Consider the following 23,185-nt stretch of genomic DNA (forward strand, 5'->3'; position numbering starts at 1 on the left):
GTACACCACATAAGTTCCTCGGAGAGATAACAAGTTGGCAAGCTTGCCAAAATATACCTCTCGTCGGAAGAATTTACCCTTGGGTGTATTAACTACTCGACACGGTACTCAATGATATTTCACCATCAAAAGCGTCCTCCAAAAAAATGTTTTCGCGTTGCTATCCCAACCAGTAGATTATTTTTTATTTTAATTATAAAAATTACAAATGTTATATCATTAAACAAATTTCCGGTATCAATAGAACAAAAAATAACAACTTTAGACCTAAAACGTTATTAAATTACCAAAGCAACAAAATGAGAAATAGAAAATACAAAATTTAAAATTATTAGAACGCTCACGAAACGTAAAATATGCGTGCAAGAAACTATTTTATAGAGAAAAACCAACCCATTGTATTATAGGTCTTAAACAAGCATATTTATATGGAAAAACAAAAGTTGAAGCGAAAACCAAAACTATAAGTGAAAGCACTAATAAAAACTGCGTGGGCTAATGACGACAACCCAACGAAGCCGATAAAAAGCAATGCAATTAAAATATCGTAGACATGTTTTATCCCCCACATTATCAACAAACAAGAAAAATAACCAATATAAAAATATATAATAATAACCCCACTAAGTAACAAGTTAATTAAAATACTTAGGAATCAAGAAAAAGTCAATCTAAATACTCACAGTAATAAACATTGTATTGACAACAAGTTGGCAAGCCAAAATATACCTCTCCTCGGAAGAATGGTTCCTAGTGGTATTAATTTCTCGACACGACCCCCAAAGATATCTCCGCAATTCAGAGTTATTTACGACAAACGTATTCTCGGTTCAAACCCTGCCCGGTATAAAATTTTAATTTTAATTTAAATAATTGAGACGAAACAATCGAGTTTAATTTATTCAGAATATTATAAATTAAGTAGTTACAACAGCGAGTTAGACTTACTAAAACAATGCACAATTGAATTTAACCTTTTTTACAGTATATGTTTATCAGTTGAATATAATACTAAGCAAATTTTAATGAAAGAAATATCTACAGATGGTATTTGTATTTTTCTCGCTTACGAAATACTTGCCGCATCTTTAACGCTCATTTTATTTCAACGCTCGTAGACTTCCAGTTGACGTTGTGACACATACCGCATGAAAAAGACCAATGCCGTCCAATTTCCAATATCATATAATGACTCGCACACCCAGGAAATCATTGACTGCGTTTGAAATTGTACATATCCAAATATCCACACCAAATATATTTACAAGAAGCAAAAACCTTACCATCAACAAAGCACAGAGAGCCACTTGACTAACCGCCAGCTCTTAAAGCAATTAACGTTAAATTATCTCCTTTGAATTAACACAACTATATATAGGTCGTTAAGAATACCCGTAAATAAATAATAAAAAAACTAACAAAGTGGACCACCCACAGGGTCTACCCTTTAACCCTCTTATCTCGGCTGACTGCGCTAAAACAAGATTTAACTTTTAAAATTTCATTCGTAAAAAAACCAGATTAGGCCTTCATAAATTCATTAATAAAAAAAGACTTTATTACCTACTATGCTTACGATGCGTGTCTTAATTTCAGTGAAACTAAGCAGCTATCGGTGGTTCTGTGGTAGAGCGCTCGACTGCCAAGCCGAATGGTCTGCGTTCGAAACCTGGGTGGCGCATTTGTTTTTAATCAATAGAGAAACGCAATATTAGAATTTCTTCGATGCAATAATTTCAATTCTATTTCAATTAAACCAAAATTTCTTACTCTATTAAATACGCTTCCGATAAAGCTGAAGGTCTAATTTTCAACGAAGTGCAACAAGTGTCGGTGGTTCTGTGGTAGAACGTCCGCCTGTCAAGCAGGAGGTCTCGGGTTCAAATCCCGCCCGATGCGCTCGCAAATTGATACTAAGACGAATACCGTAAACATTTGGTGGGAACCCTGCCATTGGAAGTTGAGAGGTTGCCATAATACTCAGCACTCGGTCCGTCCCAAAAGTCAATAAGAAGGAGTTGGAGAATACGCACCAATAATAAACGTAGCGACGGTGGGGGTTAACGAAAAAAAAAACCGAACGCAATCGCAAATTTATCCGCTAACGCTTACCGTCACACGGTGGTTTTGCCAACCTTTAAACTGCTAAAACGGTTGTTCGACTGCGTACGCCGTGATTACCCTTTGCCCCGAAAATTCGAACACACACACACACCCACAGACGGACACGCTGGTTGTAAAAACCAAAAAAACCTTACCTTTAACAATTCCCGGCTTATAACGCACACAAAAAAACCTTAACTGAATAGTGAGGGCTAAAGAACAGCGCATATTTCAAAATATAAAACCAACGAAACCACATTAATGAAAATGTATCACACATTTAAAGCCGATAAGAAAACACGTAAAATAAATAACGAAGTTACGAGTAAAGTAAGTAAAACGAAAAAAGTGCGTTGTATACCATTTGAAATTGTATTCATAAATGACCCTTAACGGTTCAAAAGTACCGATAGACAAAAAACTAACTAAGTGGACTACCCACGGGTTCTATCCTTTAACCCTCTTATCTTTGCTGACTGCGCTAAATTAAGATTTGACCTTGAAAATGTGATACGTAAAAAAATTTAGACTTTAAAAACTATTAATATACTCTTCCGCTTAAGTTGAGCTTTATTTTCAATGAACCGTACATGTATCGGTGGTTCTGTGGTAGATCACTCGCCTGTCATGCAGGAGGGCTCAGTTCGAAACCCACCCGATGCGATCGAAAAATGATTCTATGACGTATACCGTGAACATTTGGTGGAAACCCTGCCATTGAGACCTTTACCGTAACCCTCAGCACTCGGTCCGTCCCAAACGTCGAAGATTATTCACGTACAATCACAATTCGCAAAAGAAAATTATAATAGGACCAATGAAAAAAAGAGGGTGCTTTTGGAGAAACCTTTTCCCTAACTCCGAAAATGCGAAAGACTAGGTACTGGGAAAACCTTGGACTCCCATGATGAAAACATGATATTATTTTACGGAATAAAAGTGGGTAGAACTGTTAGCCTTGATTTTAACTAGCGCATAAAACGGCACGGCACTCAACCTTGGGACGTATTTACGTTATAACGCTTTTATTTCAAAATGCATTTTGACGAACGCAGGTGGAAACCAAGCTTGAGGTGGCAGTCGTAGAGGCGTTCGCAGAGGTTTTATCAGTCTTAGCTCGACGTCGAAAGTAACGGTGCCTTCGAAAACGAATTGAAAATGAACATTGATTTTACGGGAAAACGCGCTTTGGTCACTGGCGCCGGGAGAGGTATGTGCTACTAAAATTAATCAGTTTAATTGTCATTCTAAAATGTGGGAAATTATTCCAGGGATTGGTAGACAAATTTCCAAACATTTGGTACAATGTGGAGCTGAAGTGGTCGCCCTTTCCAGAACACTTAGTCATTTGGAAACTTTGCAACAAGAAGTGGCTCAGGTTATTTGTTTTTTTTTGTACTTGTTAAGACGTTTACTTAAAAATAAAGTTAATTTTATTTATATTAAACTTATTATTTACCATGGTGAATATTAGTAGAAATTATGTTTAATTCAGAGAAAACGGCATGGTATTAGAAGATAAAACTTATTTTATACAAGACGTTTCGAGCCGAGGCTCTTCTTCAGTCGTTCGTTAGTTTTAATTTGATTTAAAATTTTTTACCACGCGCCATATTCAAGTTCTAATATCACGCGAGCAGAAGGTTAGCGGAAAAGGAGAGATTTAGATTCTATAATGACAATGTTCAGACCCCTCATATTTATGGAAAACCCAAAATTCATAAGCCGAATAACCCACTACGAACTATAGTAGCTTCATATGGAAACCCAACGTACAACACGGGAAAAATTTTATGTAATATAATTTCCCCTTTAATTGGAAACAATAATTCTTGTTTAAAAAACTCTGAAGATTGTATTAAAAAACTAAAATCCCATTGCCCTGTCTTATCCCAGAATGACGTCTTAGGGAGTTTTGATATAACCGATATGTATGGTAGTATCCCTATAAATGAAGCCCTTAAATTATTGGAATCTAAATTGAGAAATGACCCTAATTTATTACAAAGATCTCCTCTTAAAATCAATACAATTCTTAAGCTTTCGGAATTATGTTTAAATAGTACTTATTTTGACTTTAATTCCCAAATTTATAAACAAAAAGACGGCCTAGCAATGGGGAATCCATTATCACCGGTTATAGCAAATCTCTTCGTGGAAAATCTAGAGGATACCATTTTTGGGTCGGACATGGACAAAAATCATTTGGCTTGCTGGCTTCGTTTTATGGATGATATATTTTTTGTATGGAAGGGAGACTTGGATTCATTAACGACTTTTCACAATGATTTAAATAATTTACATAACTCTATTCACTTCACTCTTGAACTAGAAGTTAACCACGAAATTCCTTTTTTAGACCTATTTATTAAAAATGTTAATGGTAAACTAACCTTTTCATTATTCCAAAAGCCTACTCATTCAAAAACCTTTTTAAACTTTAATTCAAACCACCCCAACCATGTAAAAACATCAGTCGTAAAAGGTTTAAAACACCATATTGAATCCATATCTGATAACCCAATTGCGGATAAATTAAAAATTAAAAATCAGTTAATTGAATCAGATTATCCAAAAACACTTATAGAAACCATATTTGACAGAAACTTAATCAGCATGCCTTCTGATATGAAAAGTAAACCTAAAGAGGAGGTTTTAGTTTTACCCTATATACCTAAAACCACAGAGAAACTTAAACGTATTTTGAAAAATTATAAAATAAACTTAGTATCAAAAACCACTAATATACTAAAAAATCAAATTTCTCATTTAAAACCTAAAATAGAAGATTCCGCCATTCGAGGCGTTATTTATGAAATCCCTTGCTCATGTGGAAAAACGTATATTGGTGAAACAAAACGTTCCATTTTAGACAGGATACGTGAACATAAATCCTGCGTGGCTAAGGGCGATATGAATAACGGAATTTCATAACATATTTGGTCTACGTTAAACCACTCTATTAAATGGGATGATTACAAAATTTTAAAACGGGAAACCAATTGGTACAAAAGAAAATTCTATGAAGGATTGTATATTCGTAAACTAGGTAATTTAAATTTAGATAAAGGATGTCAAGAAGTAACTAATTGGGGTAATATTGTGATTTAAAATTTTATTTTATTTTATATTTATATTTTAATAATTCACACTGACTTACATATACTTTGGATTTATCGGTTACATTGATTCTATTACACACGTAAATTGTTAAAATCAGTAAAACTTTTGTTTATTTTTTAACACGCTAACCTTCTGCTCGCGTGATATTAGAACTTGAATATGGCGCGTGGTAAAAAATTTTAAATCAAATTAAAACTAACGAACGACTGAAGAAGAGCCTCGGCTCGAAACGTCTTGTATAAAATAAGTTTTATCTTCTAATACCATGCCGTTTTCTCTGAATTAAACATAATTTCTATTAATTTTATTTCATTATCTCTTAAATACAAGTACGACAACCACGTTCCATCAGTGTATTGTTTTATTGATAACATAATTTTTTATTTATTGCTAATATAATTTTTTATTTATTGCTAATATAATTTTTTATTTATTGCTAATAAAATTTTTTATTTATTGCTAATATAATTTTTTATTTATTGCTAATATAATTTTTTATTTATTGCTAATATAATTTTTTATTTATTGCTAATATAATTTTTTATATATTGCTAATATAATTTTTTATTTATTGCTAATATAATTAATGGTTGGTTTTTATTATTTTACGATATCTGAATGATACAATAAATATTTCCATTTTAGTATTAATAAAGGTTACTTAAGCTATATTATATAATATAATATAAATAATTGTCAGCTGAGACTCTTGAAGTGACCGAAAATTTATAAGGATCACTAACTTTAGAAGATGGCGTTACTTGCTTTCCATTTTTTAAAAAAAGAGCACCCAACACAGCAAGAACAAACTCGCAATTAGGACTTTGAAATTAAGCAAAGGGTTTTACATAGTAAAACAAATGTTTACTGTCAAATCGTTAGTTTTTGCTTACATATTCTGGCAATAAAATGGTTGCCATGTTTTTTTTCCCTGAGTGACTTTCACCAAGAATGAACTGATATACCTAAGAATATGTAAAGGAAGGGATTTTAAATCTATCCTTACATACCCTTAGTCGCCTTTCGATTAACATGGCAAAATAGAACATTCTAAGGGCTCCCCTTATGAAATTATTCAAAAAAATGTTAAACAAAGGTGGTTAAATTTGAGTAAATATCTAATTTTGGGTAAATATCTAATTTTGGGTAAATATCTAATTTTGGGTAAATATCTAATTTTGGGTAAATATCTAATGTTGGGTAAATATCTAATTTTGGGTAAATATCTAATTTTGGGTAAATATCTAATTCTGGGTTAAATATCTCATTTTGGGTAAATATCTAATTTTGGGTAAATGTCTAATTTTGGGTAAATGTCTAATTTGGGGTAAAAATCTAAATCAATTTTTCACCCTACCTTTTAGATTAGGATAAAAAATTAGTCTTATTCTGGTTTATAAAGCCGAATAAATTAGGGTAAAAATCTAAATTTAAATGGGTATATTAGGTAAATTTCCTATAAATATCTAAATTCGGGTACATTGGGTAAATTCAAATCAATTGTCCAAAGTTAGGTAGATTGATCAGGTACTGTAAATTGGGTAAATTCATATCTAATTACTAAATTGATTTAGATTCATCAGGTACTTTGAATTGGATGAAATTATATCAGGTTTTTAAATTGAATAAAATTGAGCAGGTTATGTCAATTTATTAAGAAAAGCTTTATTAAGTACGTGTAAAATTTTTAATTTTGGGTAAATATCTAATTTCGGTAAATATCTAAATTTTGTGAAATTGAGTAAATGTTGGTAAATTGAATAAGTTTGTATGAAGTAAATTGGGTGAAATATCTTAAATTGCTGTATTCGGCTGTGTTTGATATTAATAGTATTGGCGATGAATTACGTTCAATATAATTAGAGCTATCGTGAGTTTCGCGTCACATTATTTTGGTCACCAGTTAAAAGTCGATCAGAGCCATCAGACCACTCACTCTGACCAAAGATAATATAACTACGTACCCTAGATTGGAAATCAAGCTCCTTGCACGTAATGCAGGCTCTTACTGAGTTCCCGGCGGAAGTCGGAAAAAACTGCCTCCATAGAGCCGCTGCTGGCAGGGCTACCGACATCTAGTTAAAAAGTTTTAGTGAAAAAAAAATTGGTTTTGACTTGCGGTTTTCAAGATACCAGATATTTTTGCGTTATATTGTTTTAAAACAATAATGGATCATGCCTGTAGCTCTAAAAAAAATTTCTAAACGAAAGAAAACTAAAGGTGAGTAATATAATTTTGGGTTATCTATTGAAATTCCTTATTTCTCACCCTGCTTCCGGCGCGAACTCAGTAAAAGCCTAACGAGAAAACGGGCTATCGAGAAACGCCGAGATTTCGAATCTAGGGTACGTCGTTATATTATCTTGGCTCTGACCGACTCTTTCTGTTGATTTCGGAAATTCAAGATAGATGTTAATCCAATTAACGGAGCTCAATGTTTGTATGATATAGTAAAATTAGAATTTCCGTCATTCAATGGAAGTTATGTTTTCTATAACGACAATGAAAAATTTTTTGCAAAGAAGATTTTCAAGAGCAAACGTTTATTACTAACAGAATACGTTTTGCAAGAGGAGGAAGAACTATTTGGTAAGAATAACTGGTGGTAATTTAGCAATATAAGGAAGTGCAGTAGACACGATAAACTAAAACAAAATTTAATTGGGTACTGAAAAGGGGAAACATTGAGATTTTTCGAATATAGAATTAAATTTACATCACCTACTGAAATTTTATTCAATTTAAAAACCTGATAAAATTTCATAGAATTTACAGTAGCTGATAAATCAAAACAAATTTAGACATTAGATATGAATTTACCCAATTTACCTGAATTTTGATATTTATAGTAAATTTATCCAATTTACCTGAATTTAAATTCCTATTCAAGTTTAAATACTTACCTAAATTCAATTTAAATATTTACCTGAATTAAAATATTTACACAAATTTAAGTACTTACTCAAATTATTACTCAAATTTAAATACTTATCCAAATTTCAATACCCAAATTTAGCCATATACCAAAATTTAGCCATTTACCCAAATTTAGCCGTATACCAAAATTTAGCCATTTACCCAAATTAAGATATTTACCTAAATTTAGACATATTCCCAAAATTAGACATTTACCCAAAATTAGACATTTACCAACAATTAGACATTTATCCAAAATTAGACATTTATCCAAAACTAGACATTTACCCAAAATTAGATTATACACAAATTTAGACATTTACCAAAAATTAGACATTTACCCAAAATTAGACATTTACCCAAAATTAGACATTTACCAAAAATTAGACATTTATCCAAAATTAGACATTTATCCAAAACTAGAAATTTACCCAAAATTAGATATTTACCCAAATTTAGATTATACCCAAAATTAGACATTTACCAAAAATTAGACATTTACCAAAAATTAGATATTTACCAAAAATTAAATATTTACCCAAAATTAGATATTAACCCAAATTTAGATATTTACCCAAATTTAGATTATACCCAAAATTAGACATTTACCAAAAATTATACATTTACCAAAAATTATACATTTACCAAAAATTAGATATTTACCCAAAATTAGATATTAACCCAAAACTAGATATTTACCCAAAATTAGATATTTACCCAAAATTAGATATTTACCCAAAATAAGATATTTACCCAAAATTAGATATTTACCCAAAATTAGATATTTACCCAAAATTAGATATTTACCCAAATTTAGACATTTACCCAAATTTAGACATTTACCCAAACTTAGACATTTACCCAAACTTAGACATTTACCCAAACTTAGACATTTACCCAAACTTAGACATTTACCCAAACTTAGACCTTTACCCAAAAATTAGATATTTACCAAAAATTATATATTTACCCAAAATTAGATATTAACCCAAAACTAGATATTTACCCAAAATTAGATATTTACCCAAAATAAGATATTTACCCAAAGTTAGATATTTACCAAAAATTAGATATTTACCCAAAATTAGATATTTACCCAAATTTAGATATTTACCCAAATTTAGACATTTACCCAAACTTAGACATTTACCCAAACTTAGACATTTACCCAAACTTAGACATTTACCCAAACTTAGACATTTACCCAAACTTAGACATTTACCCAAACTTAGACATTTACTCAAACTTAGACATTTACCCAAACTTAGACATTTACCCAAACTTAGACATTTACCCAAACTTAGACATTTACCCAAACTTAGACATTTACCCAAACTTAGACATTTACCCAAATTTAAACATTTACCCAATCTATTTTGCCATATTAATTTACATAGAGAAATATATTATTTTAGTTGTCAAAAACGTTTTCGGTTGCCATGGTAAAACTAAAGCCCATCGCATTTTTTCCCTTTGGGGTTTTTTAAGTTACATGAAGGTCTATCGATGAGTTACACCTCGGGTAGTCTCCTTGTGAGTGACTTAAAACTTTTTGTTCTATCTTAAAATACGTATTTACGTTTTTTCTAATGGTGTGCTAGGTTTCGGTGCCCTAGAAAAATTCGGGGCTCTTGGGCGACGCATAAACCACATTACAGCTGACGTTCGTTTTTGCCCTACGCAGAGTACGAAAGTTCCCAAAAAATCTGCCGGAGAATGGGTTATTAATAGATAAGATTCTATTGTATTTGAGATATCGGATCCAAACTTAGTCTGGCGCTTTGCTTAATCCTATTGGATTTGAGATATCGGATCCAAACTTAGTCTGGCGCTTTGCTTAATCCTATTGGATTTGAGATACGGGGCTCAAACTTTGAATATAGGTAAAGGTGGCTACGTTTGGCACTATGCTTAACCATATTAACATGCGCCAAGGCGTACAGTGTCTAAATGAATTTTCTTCGCAGTGTAGATTGGATTTGAGATACGGGGCACAAACTTTTAATACAGTTAAGAAGCTGAAGTCTGACCGTATGCTTAAATCTTTTAATCCGCGCCTATACGTGTGACACTATGTTTAACCATATTAACATGTGCCAAGGCTTATACCTTATAGAGCCTACACGAATTTTCATCGTAACATGCGCCAAGGCTTATAGAGCCTACACGAATTTTCTTCAGAACTTGCGCCAAGGCTTATAGAGCCTACACGAATTTTCTTCTTAGTTTGGATTGGATTTGAGATACGGGGCTCAAACTTTTAATACAAATAAGAAGCTGCAGTCTGATTCTATGCTTAACTCTTTTAACCTGCGCCAAGGGTTAGTGAGCGTCAGCGAATTTTCTTCGTAGCTCCTATTGGAATTGATATACGGAGCTCAAATGGTTTTAAATAAGAGCACCCAACACAGCAAGAACAAACTCCCCATTTAAGGGTTTTACATACAAAAAAAACTGTCCAATCGTTAGTTTTCTGTTACATATTCTCTCAATTACATGGTTGCCATGTTCTTTTCGAATTAAGGTTGACGAGTTATTTACGTCACTATTTTACTTAAAATTTAAAGTTAGAAAATACCTTTAGGTTAAAATAATGTTCGTACAAGCACTTAAAAATTTAACAGTAATTTTCAAAACGCCATTAATAATTCCCTGAGTGACTTTCACCAAGAATGCATTGATTTTAAAACTATCCTTACATACCCTTTGGCTATCGATTTTTCATGATTTTCCCCCACGACGATTGCGATCTGCGTTTACGATTTGTTATTCAATATCAAAGAAAAATAAGCTTCGATGTACGCGACCATAGTTCCAGAGGTTAATGCTATGCTAACATTATTTTGGTACTTGCGGGTATTCTTGCTTTGACGCGTATGACAATTAGGAAGCTTAGTTCTAACGTTTCCTGATTTCACGGCGTAGGTGGGAAAGCTTGAAATACTCTGCGTTGATTTGGAGGACTTGGAAGGGTCGCGTCGGGCGATTGAGGAGCTTGGACCTTTCGATTTATTGGTCAACAATGCCGCCATATTGGCTCAGGAACCATTCGATGAAATTAATTTGGAAAGTTACGACAGAATGTTAAACATAAACGTTAAATCCGTCATTAACGTTTCACAGGTAATAATCCATTAGTGCCAATAAATATCCCTTGTTCATGACGCAAATGTTCGTAATACGCCTTAAGATTAAAAAATAGGATACTTTATTTCATTTTACTTAACTAAATTTAATTTTAGGACGAGTAAGGATGCTAGATAATCATGATAAGTCTTTTCATTACATGAAAATCTATCACTTAAACCCAGGAATTATACCTCCAGTATAATCAAATATGACATTTGTACAAAGGAAATTCTAACATTTGCAACATGATTTGACTTATTGAACATTTGCAGCTGGTGTGACGTATTGAAATTTGCATCTTCATTTGGTTTTTGATAAACGAACATTTGCAACATGATTCTGCTTATTGAAATTATTACAAATAACAAAATTATTTACTGGTAAATTTAGGCGGTGGTTAAAGGTATGAAGGCAAAGAGTCAAGGTGGTTCCATCGTGAATGTTTCCAGCCTGGCTTCTCTCAGGGGATTACCGTACTTCAGCGCCTACACCAGCACGAAAGCTGCTCTTGATAAGCTCAGCCAAATAATGGCCATCGAACTCGGACCCCACCAAGTATTTTCGTGTTACCAGGCTTACCCGAGAGATTGTCTAAGGTTCAAACTATCAATAACTATTACAGATCCGCGTGAACTGCGTTAACCCCCAAGCTGTCAAAACTGATATGATGCAAAGTCTGGTCGACAAAAATCCTACTTTCTTGGAGGAAAGAAGCGCAATTACTCCGCTCAAAAGAGTCTGCGGTAAAATATCTCGTCTCAGTTTTAAGTTTTATTATCGTTCATCGTTAGTTCAGCATCCCAATATTCTGCTGATAATAAAAACACAATTTCTTCAAATTTTAGAAGTTGAAGATGTCTCAAATGTGGTATTGTTTCTGCTTAGTGACAAAGCTTCGATGGTGACAGGCGTTGCGTTACCCGTTGATGGCGGACTTCTGGCTGGTCAAGCTCCGAAAAACTAATTTAATGTTATAATTAAAGTATGATGTTATTTCGTTGATAGTGAATATTATGTCCTCAAAATTGTTAAGACCTAAATAAATTAATTTCTACTCGATTAAGGAACGACTCTTTGCTCTTTTTCAAAAATATTTGAGGTCTTAAACACGACGTGACATGCTAAATTAGTTAAAAATCCTCTAACTGCAAAATGTTTTTTCAAGAAAAATACAAACTATATAACCATGGTACGAACCTAACCGAAATTAATCGAAACATTTACAAAAACTAGGCTTAAATATTAATTCACAAATTTCGTAAGCTACAGAAAAGAAATAAGGTGACGTATTACGTAACCAATGAAATTGCAAACCGTTGCACTGTTTATTTGCTTCTCTGTGTTATCAGAGGTTGAATAGTGTAGATAAAGTCCTGCTCATACAAAATGGATCAAGTTGAAGCAAGAATGTTTTTCTAACTTAGAGAAGCCGACTGTGTTGGGATGTTTCGAGAGTATCATGGTTGAATTTCCCACCGGCGTCTATGGGTCTGTCAATTTCCCACCGGCGTCTATGGGTCTGTCAATTTCCCACCGGCGTCTATGGGTCTGTGGTTTTCTTTGCACGAGGGAGATTCGAGAGCAACGCTCAAAATCGTCTCAAAATATTAGTTTTCCCAATAGGTCCGATATTTGTTACTTATGAATCTCAAAGTGATTTCAGTAACCAGAAACCGATTTTGAGCTTTTGGAACTGATTTTCGTCCAGATTTCGGCATTTTCAAGTTTGATCTCGATTTCTAAAATCATTTTCCTCTAGAGTGTACGGGATTTGTACGAATATCCAAAAGGATAAATAAACACATTATCGGTTAAGAATATGTGAAAATCTCAACCTGAATTTATAGTTAAAGTTTCAAATTATTCATTTTCGCCTTAATTTTGTTATTAAACGAAGCGTTTACGTTTAAAATAGCCAATTATAAAGTTTCGCTGCTTTCAGTTCCGTAGTTAATTAGAAATAATTAGTATAACGCCAAAACAATTGGAATTTTAGCGTGGTGATTGATGTCATTGTCTTATAGTGGGGGCCAGCTAGGAGCAACAAACACAAGGAGAATACAGCTAGCATTTAAATACGCTAACGAAGGGTTGTGTACGAATTTCATTGGACGAGCGTCACGAGCCTTTACGCTGAGCGTTTTACGGGCGGGGGGAAGACAATTTACCAATCTTCCCCTTCCGACGGCCGCAGGCTAAAGCGTCTAGCCAATGAAAAACGTACACAAGAAAATCCACGACTTTTGACGGGCTGCGTTCTCCTTGTGTGGGGTGTTGTGTTTGTTGCTCCTAGGTGCCAGGGTCAAAAAGGTTTGCAAAATTTAAACCCCCACCCAAATGAAATCCTGGATACGCCTTTGTACATGAATATTACACAATATACTTATAAAATACGCCTCAAACACAAAGGGTTACAGAAACGATTGATAATGATTTCGAATAATAATAATGAAATATATAATTGTAAAAACCAATAACAATTATCAATACTTGATTTTTGAAGGTTATATATTTTATCTGATAGTTTCACGCTCATGCAGATCAGTTGTGCCTAAATTTGTGATCTCGGAGATCGATATCGCCATAATATCTTATAATTTTTACAAGAAAAAGAAAAACCAAATATGAACATAAAGAAAATACGTTGATAAGAATGATTTTTTAATAGAGATGTATGACGGGGACTTCTTATATTACTTAAAAGGATATTATAGAAATAGGTTTGAAAATACTAAACTAGATAATAATTATAATGAATTGTTAATATTCAATAAATGATTATACAGATTTGTCAAACAATATTTAGGTTTTATTTAAAATGTTTTCTTAGTTTGGTTTCGATTATGTATTTGAAAGGCGAATACAGGCATCCAAATGCTGATCCGTTAATCTGGTTTGGTATTTGCATTTTACGAATTTCATTGTCGAAAACGTTGATTCGCATCGGTAAGTTGAAGAGAAAAACGCCATTATTTTCCTAGCAATCTCTCTTAGTATCGGATACTGCACTGGTTCGACAATTTTCCAAAATTCAACTTCATTACGCCTTGCTCCAAGTTCACAGTCATTTCTCAGCTTAATAACCTCCAATTCAACTTCAGTGTCCTTAAACTTGAAACTGGTCTCGATGTCTATGAACCCAAAAAGAAATTTGATAAACTTGATGACTGGCTGAATTTTTAAGTCCTTAAATCTTCGTTCAATTTCTCCTATTAAAATTTGCAAATAATTGACAAACTCTTTAGTTTCGATTGAAGTGTTCGTGTGTTTTCGTGTCTCGTCGATTAGATTTGGAAAGTGTTTGATGTCTCCCTTTTCCATTGGCGTACCCAAAAGTTGAGGCTTTCCACAAACCTATCTATCTAACTAAGCATTTCACTCACGATTTTGTTCTTTCGTGGAAGATGGCAGTTCATCTCGTTCAGTTTTGCCGTTAAGTCTGTTAAAAAAGCCAAGTTAAAGAGCCAAACGGGATTTGAGAGGAAATTGACTTTATCTTGTCTAGATTCCAAGAATATCTTAATTTCAGGAAGAACTCCTCGAAAGCGCTCCAGAGCCTCGCCCTTATTCCGACAACTTACTTCCGTATGTATCAGTAGCTCTTCATACTGCGCTTCTATTTCGTGAAGCAAATTTCGAAACAGCCACCTCTGAAGAGCTTTGGCTCCGATCGAATTAATTATTTTTATAACTTGCTTCGTGACTTCATTCAATATAAGGAAATTTGAGCAAAGGGCGTATTGTTGAATGATGCAATGGTAATGGAAAAAAATTAGAAATTCTTAACCTTTTTAACATAGAGTGATGAATCCCTTGTTGACTCCGAGAAAGGCTGGAGCTCCATCGGTGCTTATGCAGGTGAGCTTTTGTAATGGAATGCCTCTTTCGTCTATGTACACTTTCACCACTTTATACAAATCTTCACCTCTTATCTGTCCTTTCATAGGTACAATGGCTAGAAGATCTTCTTTAGTCGACAAGTCCTCGAATACCATTGGGAAGAACATACGCAATTGCGCCATGTCGATAGAATCTGTTGATTCGTTCATTTCCGAGACAAGACATCAAATCACTGTGTAGCTGATCGGTAAGGTTATCCGAAAGAACTTCGATTCTTCTCGTAACTGTAGTACTTGAAAGTTGCGCAGAATTTATTGCCGTCATTATTAGCGAAACTGTCAATGAGTCAACCACTTCTAGCATTGCCTTTTTGATGTAGGGAACATCATCGAAGGGTTTATTGTTCGTTGCAATGACATTTGAAGTACGATACGAGGCTAATAGCGCCGTATTTTCCCCAGTTCCATCATCAACTGTGTGAGCAGACACTGACACCCCAGCGAAATTTACTTGAAAAGTCGACTTCAGTTCGGCCACTTCAATTTTCCTCGCTTCACTTCCGACTAGGGCTCGGCGTTCAGTCGATGGTTATCCACTTATAGAGGGTGTCTGCACTTCCCATAAATAAAATAATGTATGCTATTCTGCGGTACCGTTAATCGTTTCACATTATCCGTGATACGATTATTTTATTCGAAAGTAAACGTATTTTGACCCGTAGAAATGGTTAATCATTAAAAATATTAATATTTCAAAAACATAAAACGACTATTCGTCATTAAAAAACAAAATTCAATATTTAAAATCTTTACGATTAACTCTTTTTTTAAGGCAGGCAAATAAATATATCTTTATGCTAGAGAGACCAAGGTGGAACATTTTCATTGGTTTAAGTATCGATTATTTTTAAATATTTTTCCATATATTTTGGAGTAGATAACCGGCCGTATTCTGCATGACCCCGCAAGTAAGAAGGGAAACGCCTTCTTACTTCGTCGCTACCATACGACGAAAGCTCACTGATTTCCCTATTATTTCACCTCTTGCTTGGCCAATTGAAGGACTGCTTTATTGTGACGTTTTAATTGTATTGAATTCCCAATTTCCGGTTAAAATTTTCCGACATTTTTAATATCATTTGCAAAGTGAATTTTGCCGAAGCGCCGGTAGTAGTGCCGTACTCCTGTAATCCCAAGCGTCTGGGAGGCAGAGTTTGTGGATGTCCGTTTGAGTAAGACCACTAATCCCCCAACGGGTGGTCGGAATACTTCCGCCACGGGTGCCCCACCCCTGTCCCCACGTTGGCGTGGCCGTTACACATATCTCGCCCTGATTAATCAAATGAACGAGAGGACTGAATTGTCCCACACGTCACAATCGACTAAAAAAAAGGCGAAGCTTCTATGGTAGTTATTACTGCTGTCGTGGGAATTGAAGCGATAGGCTTAACGATAGGAGTAGAAATTTTTATCGAAAGTAGCATGGAATTGAGAATGTTTGGCTAAGCGCATCTTTGGAGAAGCAGGTATGTAATATGTACGTTACAATCGTTGAACATAAGGTTTTAATTGGCGGTATTTTTTTAAGCTAAGGCTCTTTTCAACATGTTTTGTCTAGTAACCACGAAACTGGGCTACGTTCAGTAACGCTCATAAACACATGCGGCTTTCCGGTACAAAATCATAAAATTGAAGAGACATTGAAACAACACTCTTTGTTAATTATGATTACATTATTAATTTGGAAATACAAATATTTTTATTTGCAGATGCGTACTACCGAATGAACTTTGGTGACATCAATAATACACATTGCTATGTATATTTGGGTGATATCTATGCACGTGGGCTTAGTGTCCTAACCCACAAGGGCTGGGGTTTAAAAATACGTCAATACGAATTATATTTACTATAATGTTTTTTTTTTTAATTACTGTGAGGGCTGACGTGTCGATGGAGTATTGGAATATAATTTTATCCTTCGGTGTCTTGCATAATTTTCGAACTTTGAAAAACTCCCACGTCCTGTTACAATTGGCAAGAATATTTTTCAATCAAGAGCACTAAACTCAGTTAATTCATTAGAATTATACTTAAAGGTAATATTTATTTTATCGCAATTGCTTTTAACTTAAAACTTTTTCCCTACTCCAGAAGCTTCATTAATCTTCCGCACATCTCACACCCTCTGGGCGCAGTCAGATTGTAAATGCTGAATGTAACCTTTAATAATTATCTCCTCGCATCATTACTACTCTATATATTTGCAGATTTTTCACAGTAAGCCCCTATTCAAATGTAAATACTACCAGATACCCCTGCGTACGATACTTAAGTAATAATCTGTACAAATGTTTTCTTTTAAGTGGTTCATTTTTTTAAGTATGTGGATATTATCCGCCACCAGTATTGTTATTTCTTGCATCAGTTTTTAGGTTGTTGCTATTTTTATGAATCGTGTACTATATATAGTAAACGAGTCATTATAGGCTGGTGTCGTCCATGTGTGTGTGTGTGTGTGTGTGATCGGGTAACGAAAAAACGTTGCCAAGCGGGGGAAATCCCCCTTAGTTTGCGTTGTGTAGATCATCAAGAGCCCTATACAACGGCAAATTGACGTGTCAACACAGGTTGAAGTATATTCGTTTCACGACTGCGCGCATGCGTTTTTCGGCTTCCCGGCTAGAAATGAAATATAAAAAGATGGCCGAACGTCGTCGAGAAAATACGAGCATTCAGGCAAAACGGGTTTAGTTTCTAGTCAAAATCAAAGATAATTCATAAATAATACAAAATCTAGTTGCAAATTGAGTTTGTGCAATAAAATAATTAGCGATTTGACCTGTATGTAATTGTAATTCGGTTATTTCTGGCTATTTCGTTGTCAATTCATCGCTAAGACTTGGATGCTTTTACATCTATACATATTTTCCTTTTTGACCAATTAGCTTAGCGATGAGGCCGGTGTAATAGTTAAAGACGCCCTCTGTTAATCTACCGGGTGAAAGTTCGAATCTCGCTTCCGCTTGATAATTTTTTTTCTGTTAATTTTATTTTCCGTTTCAACATTTTATCTGCTTTTTATATCAAATAATTTATATTACTTAAATTCCTCGAATTTATTATCTTGCCATTTTAATTCATTTTGGGCTCCCAACGCCATCTCGTTACAAAAAAATAACTAAACATTTTGGAATTGCTGTATTTTTCAATTATAATTATTTATAATAGTATTTAATATCAGTAGTATTTCCAAAAATATTAAAAATTTTAAATTACTCCTTAAACTAAAATAACTACTAACAATAAACAAACTGAGCAAACACACGGGTACACGATTCATATTACAAAAATATATTTTTGTTTCCTTGTTTAAAATCAGATGAGGAAATTTTGGGGGCTAGCAAAGCAGATTAACCACGAGTGTAACTGTTTCCCATCGATTATTCAGCACTGCTTTTACGCAGCTGAAGCTCTTCAATAGGTCTTCGAGCAAACAGAAAACGCGAAACTCGGATCAAATAGATCTTCGAGTAATAAACTAAATAAAAAAAATAGCCCGAAATTCCAACGGTAGACCGGTTTCGTTCTATTTGGAACTCATCAGTACCGTGCGGGAAATCTGGCTGGCGACTGTCAAATCTAAAAGAGAAACTAAGCCTAAACATAAAAAATTTCAAAACGCGTGTATACTATTCTCCACCACACCCCCCCCCCCCTTTCGGTTTTCCGTTGCTATATGCAACACATTTTGAAATTTTTAAAGTTTAGGCTACAACACCTTTGAGGGATTACTGCAATACTTAAGTAAAAAAGCATTGGTAATGCAATACTGGAATGGCCAAAAAACTAAAGAAAATTACACAACGAAGAATGTCAAAAGAGGATGCAAACGACAACTTTCTCTGGAGGACGAATTTTTCTTAATTTTATTACGCTTAAGACTAGGAATGCCACTGAAGGAACTTTCCAGAGTAATTTCACTATCGGAAGCCTCGATTTCCAATATAAGTACAACTTGGATACATTTATTATATTACAAGTTGCAGTTGCTTTGCCCATTTCCCTCAAAAGCTGCCACTGACCTTGCTCGTCCTCTGTCCTTTCACGTATATCCTAATATCCTAATACGATAATAATTCTGGACTGCACCGAATTTAAGGATGAGAAACCATCATCAATATCTGCACAACGAGCGACCTTCTCTTCATATAAGAACTATAACACGTACAAGTGCCTAATAGGCATTTCTCTTGGTGGGGCAATAACTTTTGTTTCAAAACTTTATGGTGGTGCCACTTCCGATAAGTACATCGTGCAAGATTCGAAAGTACTTGAGCTCATGGAACGAGGAGATGACGATATGGCAGACAAAGGCTTCGAGAGAGATGACATGCCTGAAGGGGTAACTCTAAAAATTCCTCCGTTCTTTCGTAAAAGTAAAGCTCCACTAATGCCAGCCGCAGACGTATTGAAAACCAATAACATTGAAAGGGTTCGGGTGCATGTCGAGCGAGCTATCAGGCGCATCAAAACATTTCACATATTTGATGGCGCTATTCCTCTCTCTGTGTGCGATGTAGCTGATAAAATCGTATTGGTGTGCTCACTTCTGACCAACTTTTCCCCCGATTTGATTAAGGAGAACACCACCTCCATGGAGTTCTATGATTTTTAAATTTTTTGTAGTCTTAAATAGGATTTTGTTAGCGGATATCAAAGGGGTGAGACATTTGGTATTTTTATGTCCGATCCCTCACGAATATATTATTATTGTTATTAAGACACTGGTGAACAGTATAAAAACAATTTTAATTTTATTGCATCTTTAAGAATAAAGATTTAAAAGACCATCTAATACATTTGGTGTAGTGTTTTTTTAAATGGAATATTCATCTCCGTATAAGGACTTGCCATTTTTTACTCTGTTCAAAATTCTTTCAGGTACAAAAGTGAATAGAAAAAATTGCACAAACTTAGGAACATGTGGTCAAAAAAGGTTTCATCCCTTACAATACGCGTACAAACTTGTTGTTGCGGTTCGTTGCCCATATACACAAAAAAATCACACCACCCACGTTCGCTTACGAACATTTGTCCTTGAACTTGATTGAAGTAGTTATAACTTTTTTTAAGACAAATTTGATCACTTACGTAATGAAGATAGAAGGATTTTGATTTTAAAGCATCTTCGACCGACGAATTCTTCTCAGAAAATGGACATTTTATTTCAATGAGGCCTAAATTACCAGTTTTAGTTTCGCATACCAGCCCATCAGGAGAGGTGGCTAAAAATGTGTATTTCTTGTGAATGATTAACCCACTTTGCGATACTTTTACTGGGTTAATTTGATCCGACTGGTATTTAATGTAGTTTAGCAATGCCAAACTCTCGTTTTCTTTACCATGTCTAATTGCAGGCAGATTGTCCAGGTTATTTTTATGTCCATTATTTGCAAACCCCAGAGACGACAATCGTTTGTCCGGGTCGGTATTGCATTTCGATAGGAGTCCAAAAATCAATGACGACAGTCTGTTAGATCTTTCCACTAACCACTCCAGACTGCCAGATTGCTTCCTTGTTTTTTCTTCAATAAGGTTTCCGCCGTTGCTATTTACCCCCGATTTTCGGTGGCGAATAGCCTGTGTCTATTTACCCCCGACAATCGGGGGTACCTCATTTCCGGTGGTAAATAGACTTGCTAGCGCGGTCAGTGCTATTTACCACCGAAAAAAATGATGCCCCGATTTTCGGTGGTAAATAGGCTACTTCTTAATCAATGTTATCATCTTTCACTTCGGGGGACCTAACCTTACCTAACCTAACCTAACCCCCGATTGTCGGGGGTAAATAGACACAGGCTATTCGCCACCGAAAATCGGGGGTAAATAGACACGCCGTAAGGTTTCTCTCATTTTCCGTTAATATAGGATAGTTTTCTTTAATAAAAGTTATCACAGTTTGATGGAACTCAGCGGAGAACATCGAGATAGGTTGAATTTCCACTTGATTATGAAGATTTCCCAATGCCTTTCGTGGACTAATAAAGGGGGTCAAATTTCCTAATATTTTTCGTGGACTATTAGTTAGATACGTAGGTAATGTAGACTCAATGCGAAGAGATGGTTCTGGTACTTCAACGGAAGGAGTACTTTTCTGCATTGGAATGTTCAAAGGTGAACTACTTGGGTATATATGACTAGGATTAATATTAGTTTCAAAGTGCTTCGTGAAAGCTGAGGATCGGCCCGTAGACTGAAGTTTTTTGAGCAAATTTAATTTGTCTTCCAAAACTAGATCTCGCATATTGATAGGTCTAGGATCAAACCTAAGTCTGGAGACTTTTTCTCTCTCGTTACCTTGCCTGGTACACGTTTTATGATTTGCATATCACTTATGGCCTTGGGATAAGACACACTACTACCACCCGGATTAATCCATTTGCATAACGTCCCGGTGCACGTAACGTCTTCTGGTAGCTCCTTCCTTTTCTGGTATTCGAGTACAGAGTAGTACGTAGCTGCTGCATGGCGACATTTACCTGGTAAACTAGAAAAGCAAATTAAATTTAATTGCGATGCATTAATTTAAAAACATTTGCCAGAGTAACACTCAGTCTGCAGGACACTCGCAATAGCTGTAGACTAGATTTCCAGTTACTTTACTAAAGCCTAAAACAACTGCATAGTTCCCCTTCTTCATTGATGGAAAACAATTTCCTCGTATGGAACACCATGCATCGCTTTCCAAATCCGGAAAAGGCCGAGCGTTGAAGTAAAGCTTCTGAACATAAAATCTTAAAACCTTGGTTTTGTTGTTTGTTTCGAAATAATTTGTGAATCCCTCTTCTGAAGTTCCAGGAAAACCAATTAAACTCTTGGTCCAATTTTTATTTTTCTGAAAATTATATTCTAACTGTTTCCATTTCGTTGTGTCTACAACGGTCGCCATTTTTAAAGTACCGGACGGAGGGGGAAAATAAATAAATACTAACAGCTTCTCTTTCCTGAAAGTAGATGGCGAGTTGATCTTCTGCGCATGCGCAGATGAGATTACTGAAGTCGTGAATTATGGACTAATCTACTTTTTCGCGTATTTTATCATCCTTCTCAAAGTCCATAGGTGGTTTCTTCTAACTTATCGTGGTATTTTCGAAACGTACTTATAAATTTTGTTTGTAAGGAGATAATTACAATGTCTCTTTGTTTTTTTCCAAAAATTCGCATTTTTCATCCTACGAAATTAAATCTTGTAATACCTTCTTCGCCAGTGTCTCCTCGATTTTTCAGTGGTGTTTATTGCATTAAACACCAGATTAACAAATTTCTGACTTTCATAAAGTTACACTATTCTCCCAATGGAATTAAAAAAAAAGTTATTTTAGCTTGCCGAACTTGTCTCTTTTTCAAGTCGTATATTTTCAGTGAAAGAGACGTCAATTGTTTTCGCGCCAACGCTATTTGTACGTTTTCGGTGACGCTCTACAATTTTCTCATGGACAATTTTCTTATAGCACCTAGCTGTTAAAATTTAAATTTACAAAAAACGTGAAAATATTTTTCGATTTAGATACAATTTCGGTAGAAAGTGTCCCCCGGTACGTATAATGTACAGTACTAATTTCAACTTTCTAGAAAAATTATTTTTTGAAAAAAATCACTTTTTCGAGCGAAAAAAACACCCTGTATTTACCAGGAAACACGTGACGTGAAACACATGAATAAGTGTCTTATATTCTAACTTAAATGAGACGGACTATACCTACACTATTTAACCCCTGATAACGAAGAGAAGCAAATAAACAGTGCAACGGCTCGCAATTTCATTGGCTGCGTATTACGTCACCTTATTTATTTTCTGTAGCTTACGAAATTTGCGAAAAAATATTTAAGCCTACTTTTTGTTAAGTGTTTCGATTAATTTGGTCAGATTCGAACCAAAGTTAGATAGTTTGTCTTTTTCTTGAAAACATATTTTGCAGTTGAGGATTATTAACTAATTTAGCTCGTCACATAGTGTTTAAGACCTCAAATATTCCTTAATCATGTAGAAATGTATTTATTTATTTATGTC

General features: G+C 34.6%; 2 protein-coding genes across 2 annotated transcripts; one reads left to right on the forward strand and one right to left on the reverse strand.

Moving 5' to 3' along the window:
* Nucleotides 1-3,068: 3,068 nt before the first annotated feature.
* Nucleotides 3,069-12,325, forward strand: LOC149951650 (L-xylulose reductase-like). The gene is made up of 6 exons (XM_090168121.1): nucleotides 3,069-3,313; nucleotides 3,375-3,481; nucleotides 11,069-11,266; nucleotides 11,663-11,827; nucleotides 11,895-12,015; nucleotides 12,118-12,325. The coding sequence occupies exons 1-6, from the start codon at nucleotides 3,262-3,264 to the stop codon at nucleotides 12,234-12,236; spliced, it is 762 nt and encodes a 253-aa protein (XP_090024247.1). The 5' UTR covers nucleotides 3,069-3,261; the 3' UTR covers nucleotides 12,237-12,325.
* A 1,788-nt stretch (nucleotides 12,326-14,113) lies between these two features.
* Nucleotides 14,114-14,593, reverse strand: LOC149951651 (EPM2A-interacting protein 1-like). The gene has a single exon (XM_090169637.1). The coding sequence runs from the start codon at nucleotides 14,591-14,593 to the stop codon at nucleotides 14,114-14,116; it is 480 nt and encodes a 159-aa protein (XP_090025763.1).
* Between the last annotated feature and the right edge of the window lie 8,592 nt (nucleotides 14,594-23,185).

Source organism: Leiobunum rupestre, chromosome 3, assembly GCF_980474605.1.
Source record: "Leiobunum rupestre chromosome 3, qqLeiRupe1.1.hap1, whole genome shotgun sequence".
NCBI classification, from domain to species: domain Eukaryota; kingdom Metazoa; phylum Arthropoda; class Arachnida; order Opiliones; family Sclerosomatidae; genus Leiobunum; species Leiobunum rupestre.

Excerpts from the sequence above, each read along its gene's own strand:
- LOC149951651 (XM_090169637.1), bottom strand. The coding sequence starts at position 14,593 with ATGGAAAAGGGAGACATCAAACACTTTCCAAATCTAATCGACGAGACA.
- LOC149951650 (XM_090168121.1), top strand. The coding sequence starts at position 3,262 with ATGAACATTGATTTTACGGGAAAACGCGCTTTGGTCACTGGCGCCGGG. Across the intron at positions 3,314-3,374 it reads GGTCACTGGCGCCGGGAGAG|GGATTGGTAGACAAATTTCC; the intron begins GTATGTGCTACT and ends AAATTATTCCAG. Across the intron at positions 11,828-11,894 it reads TCGAACTCGGACCCCACCAA|ATCCGCGTGAACTGCGTTAA; the intron begins GTATTTTCGTGT and ends TAACTATTACAG.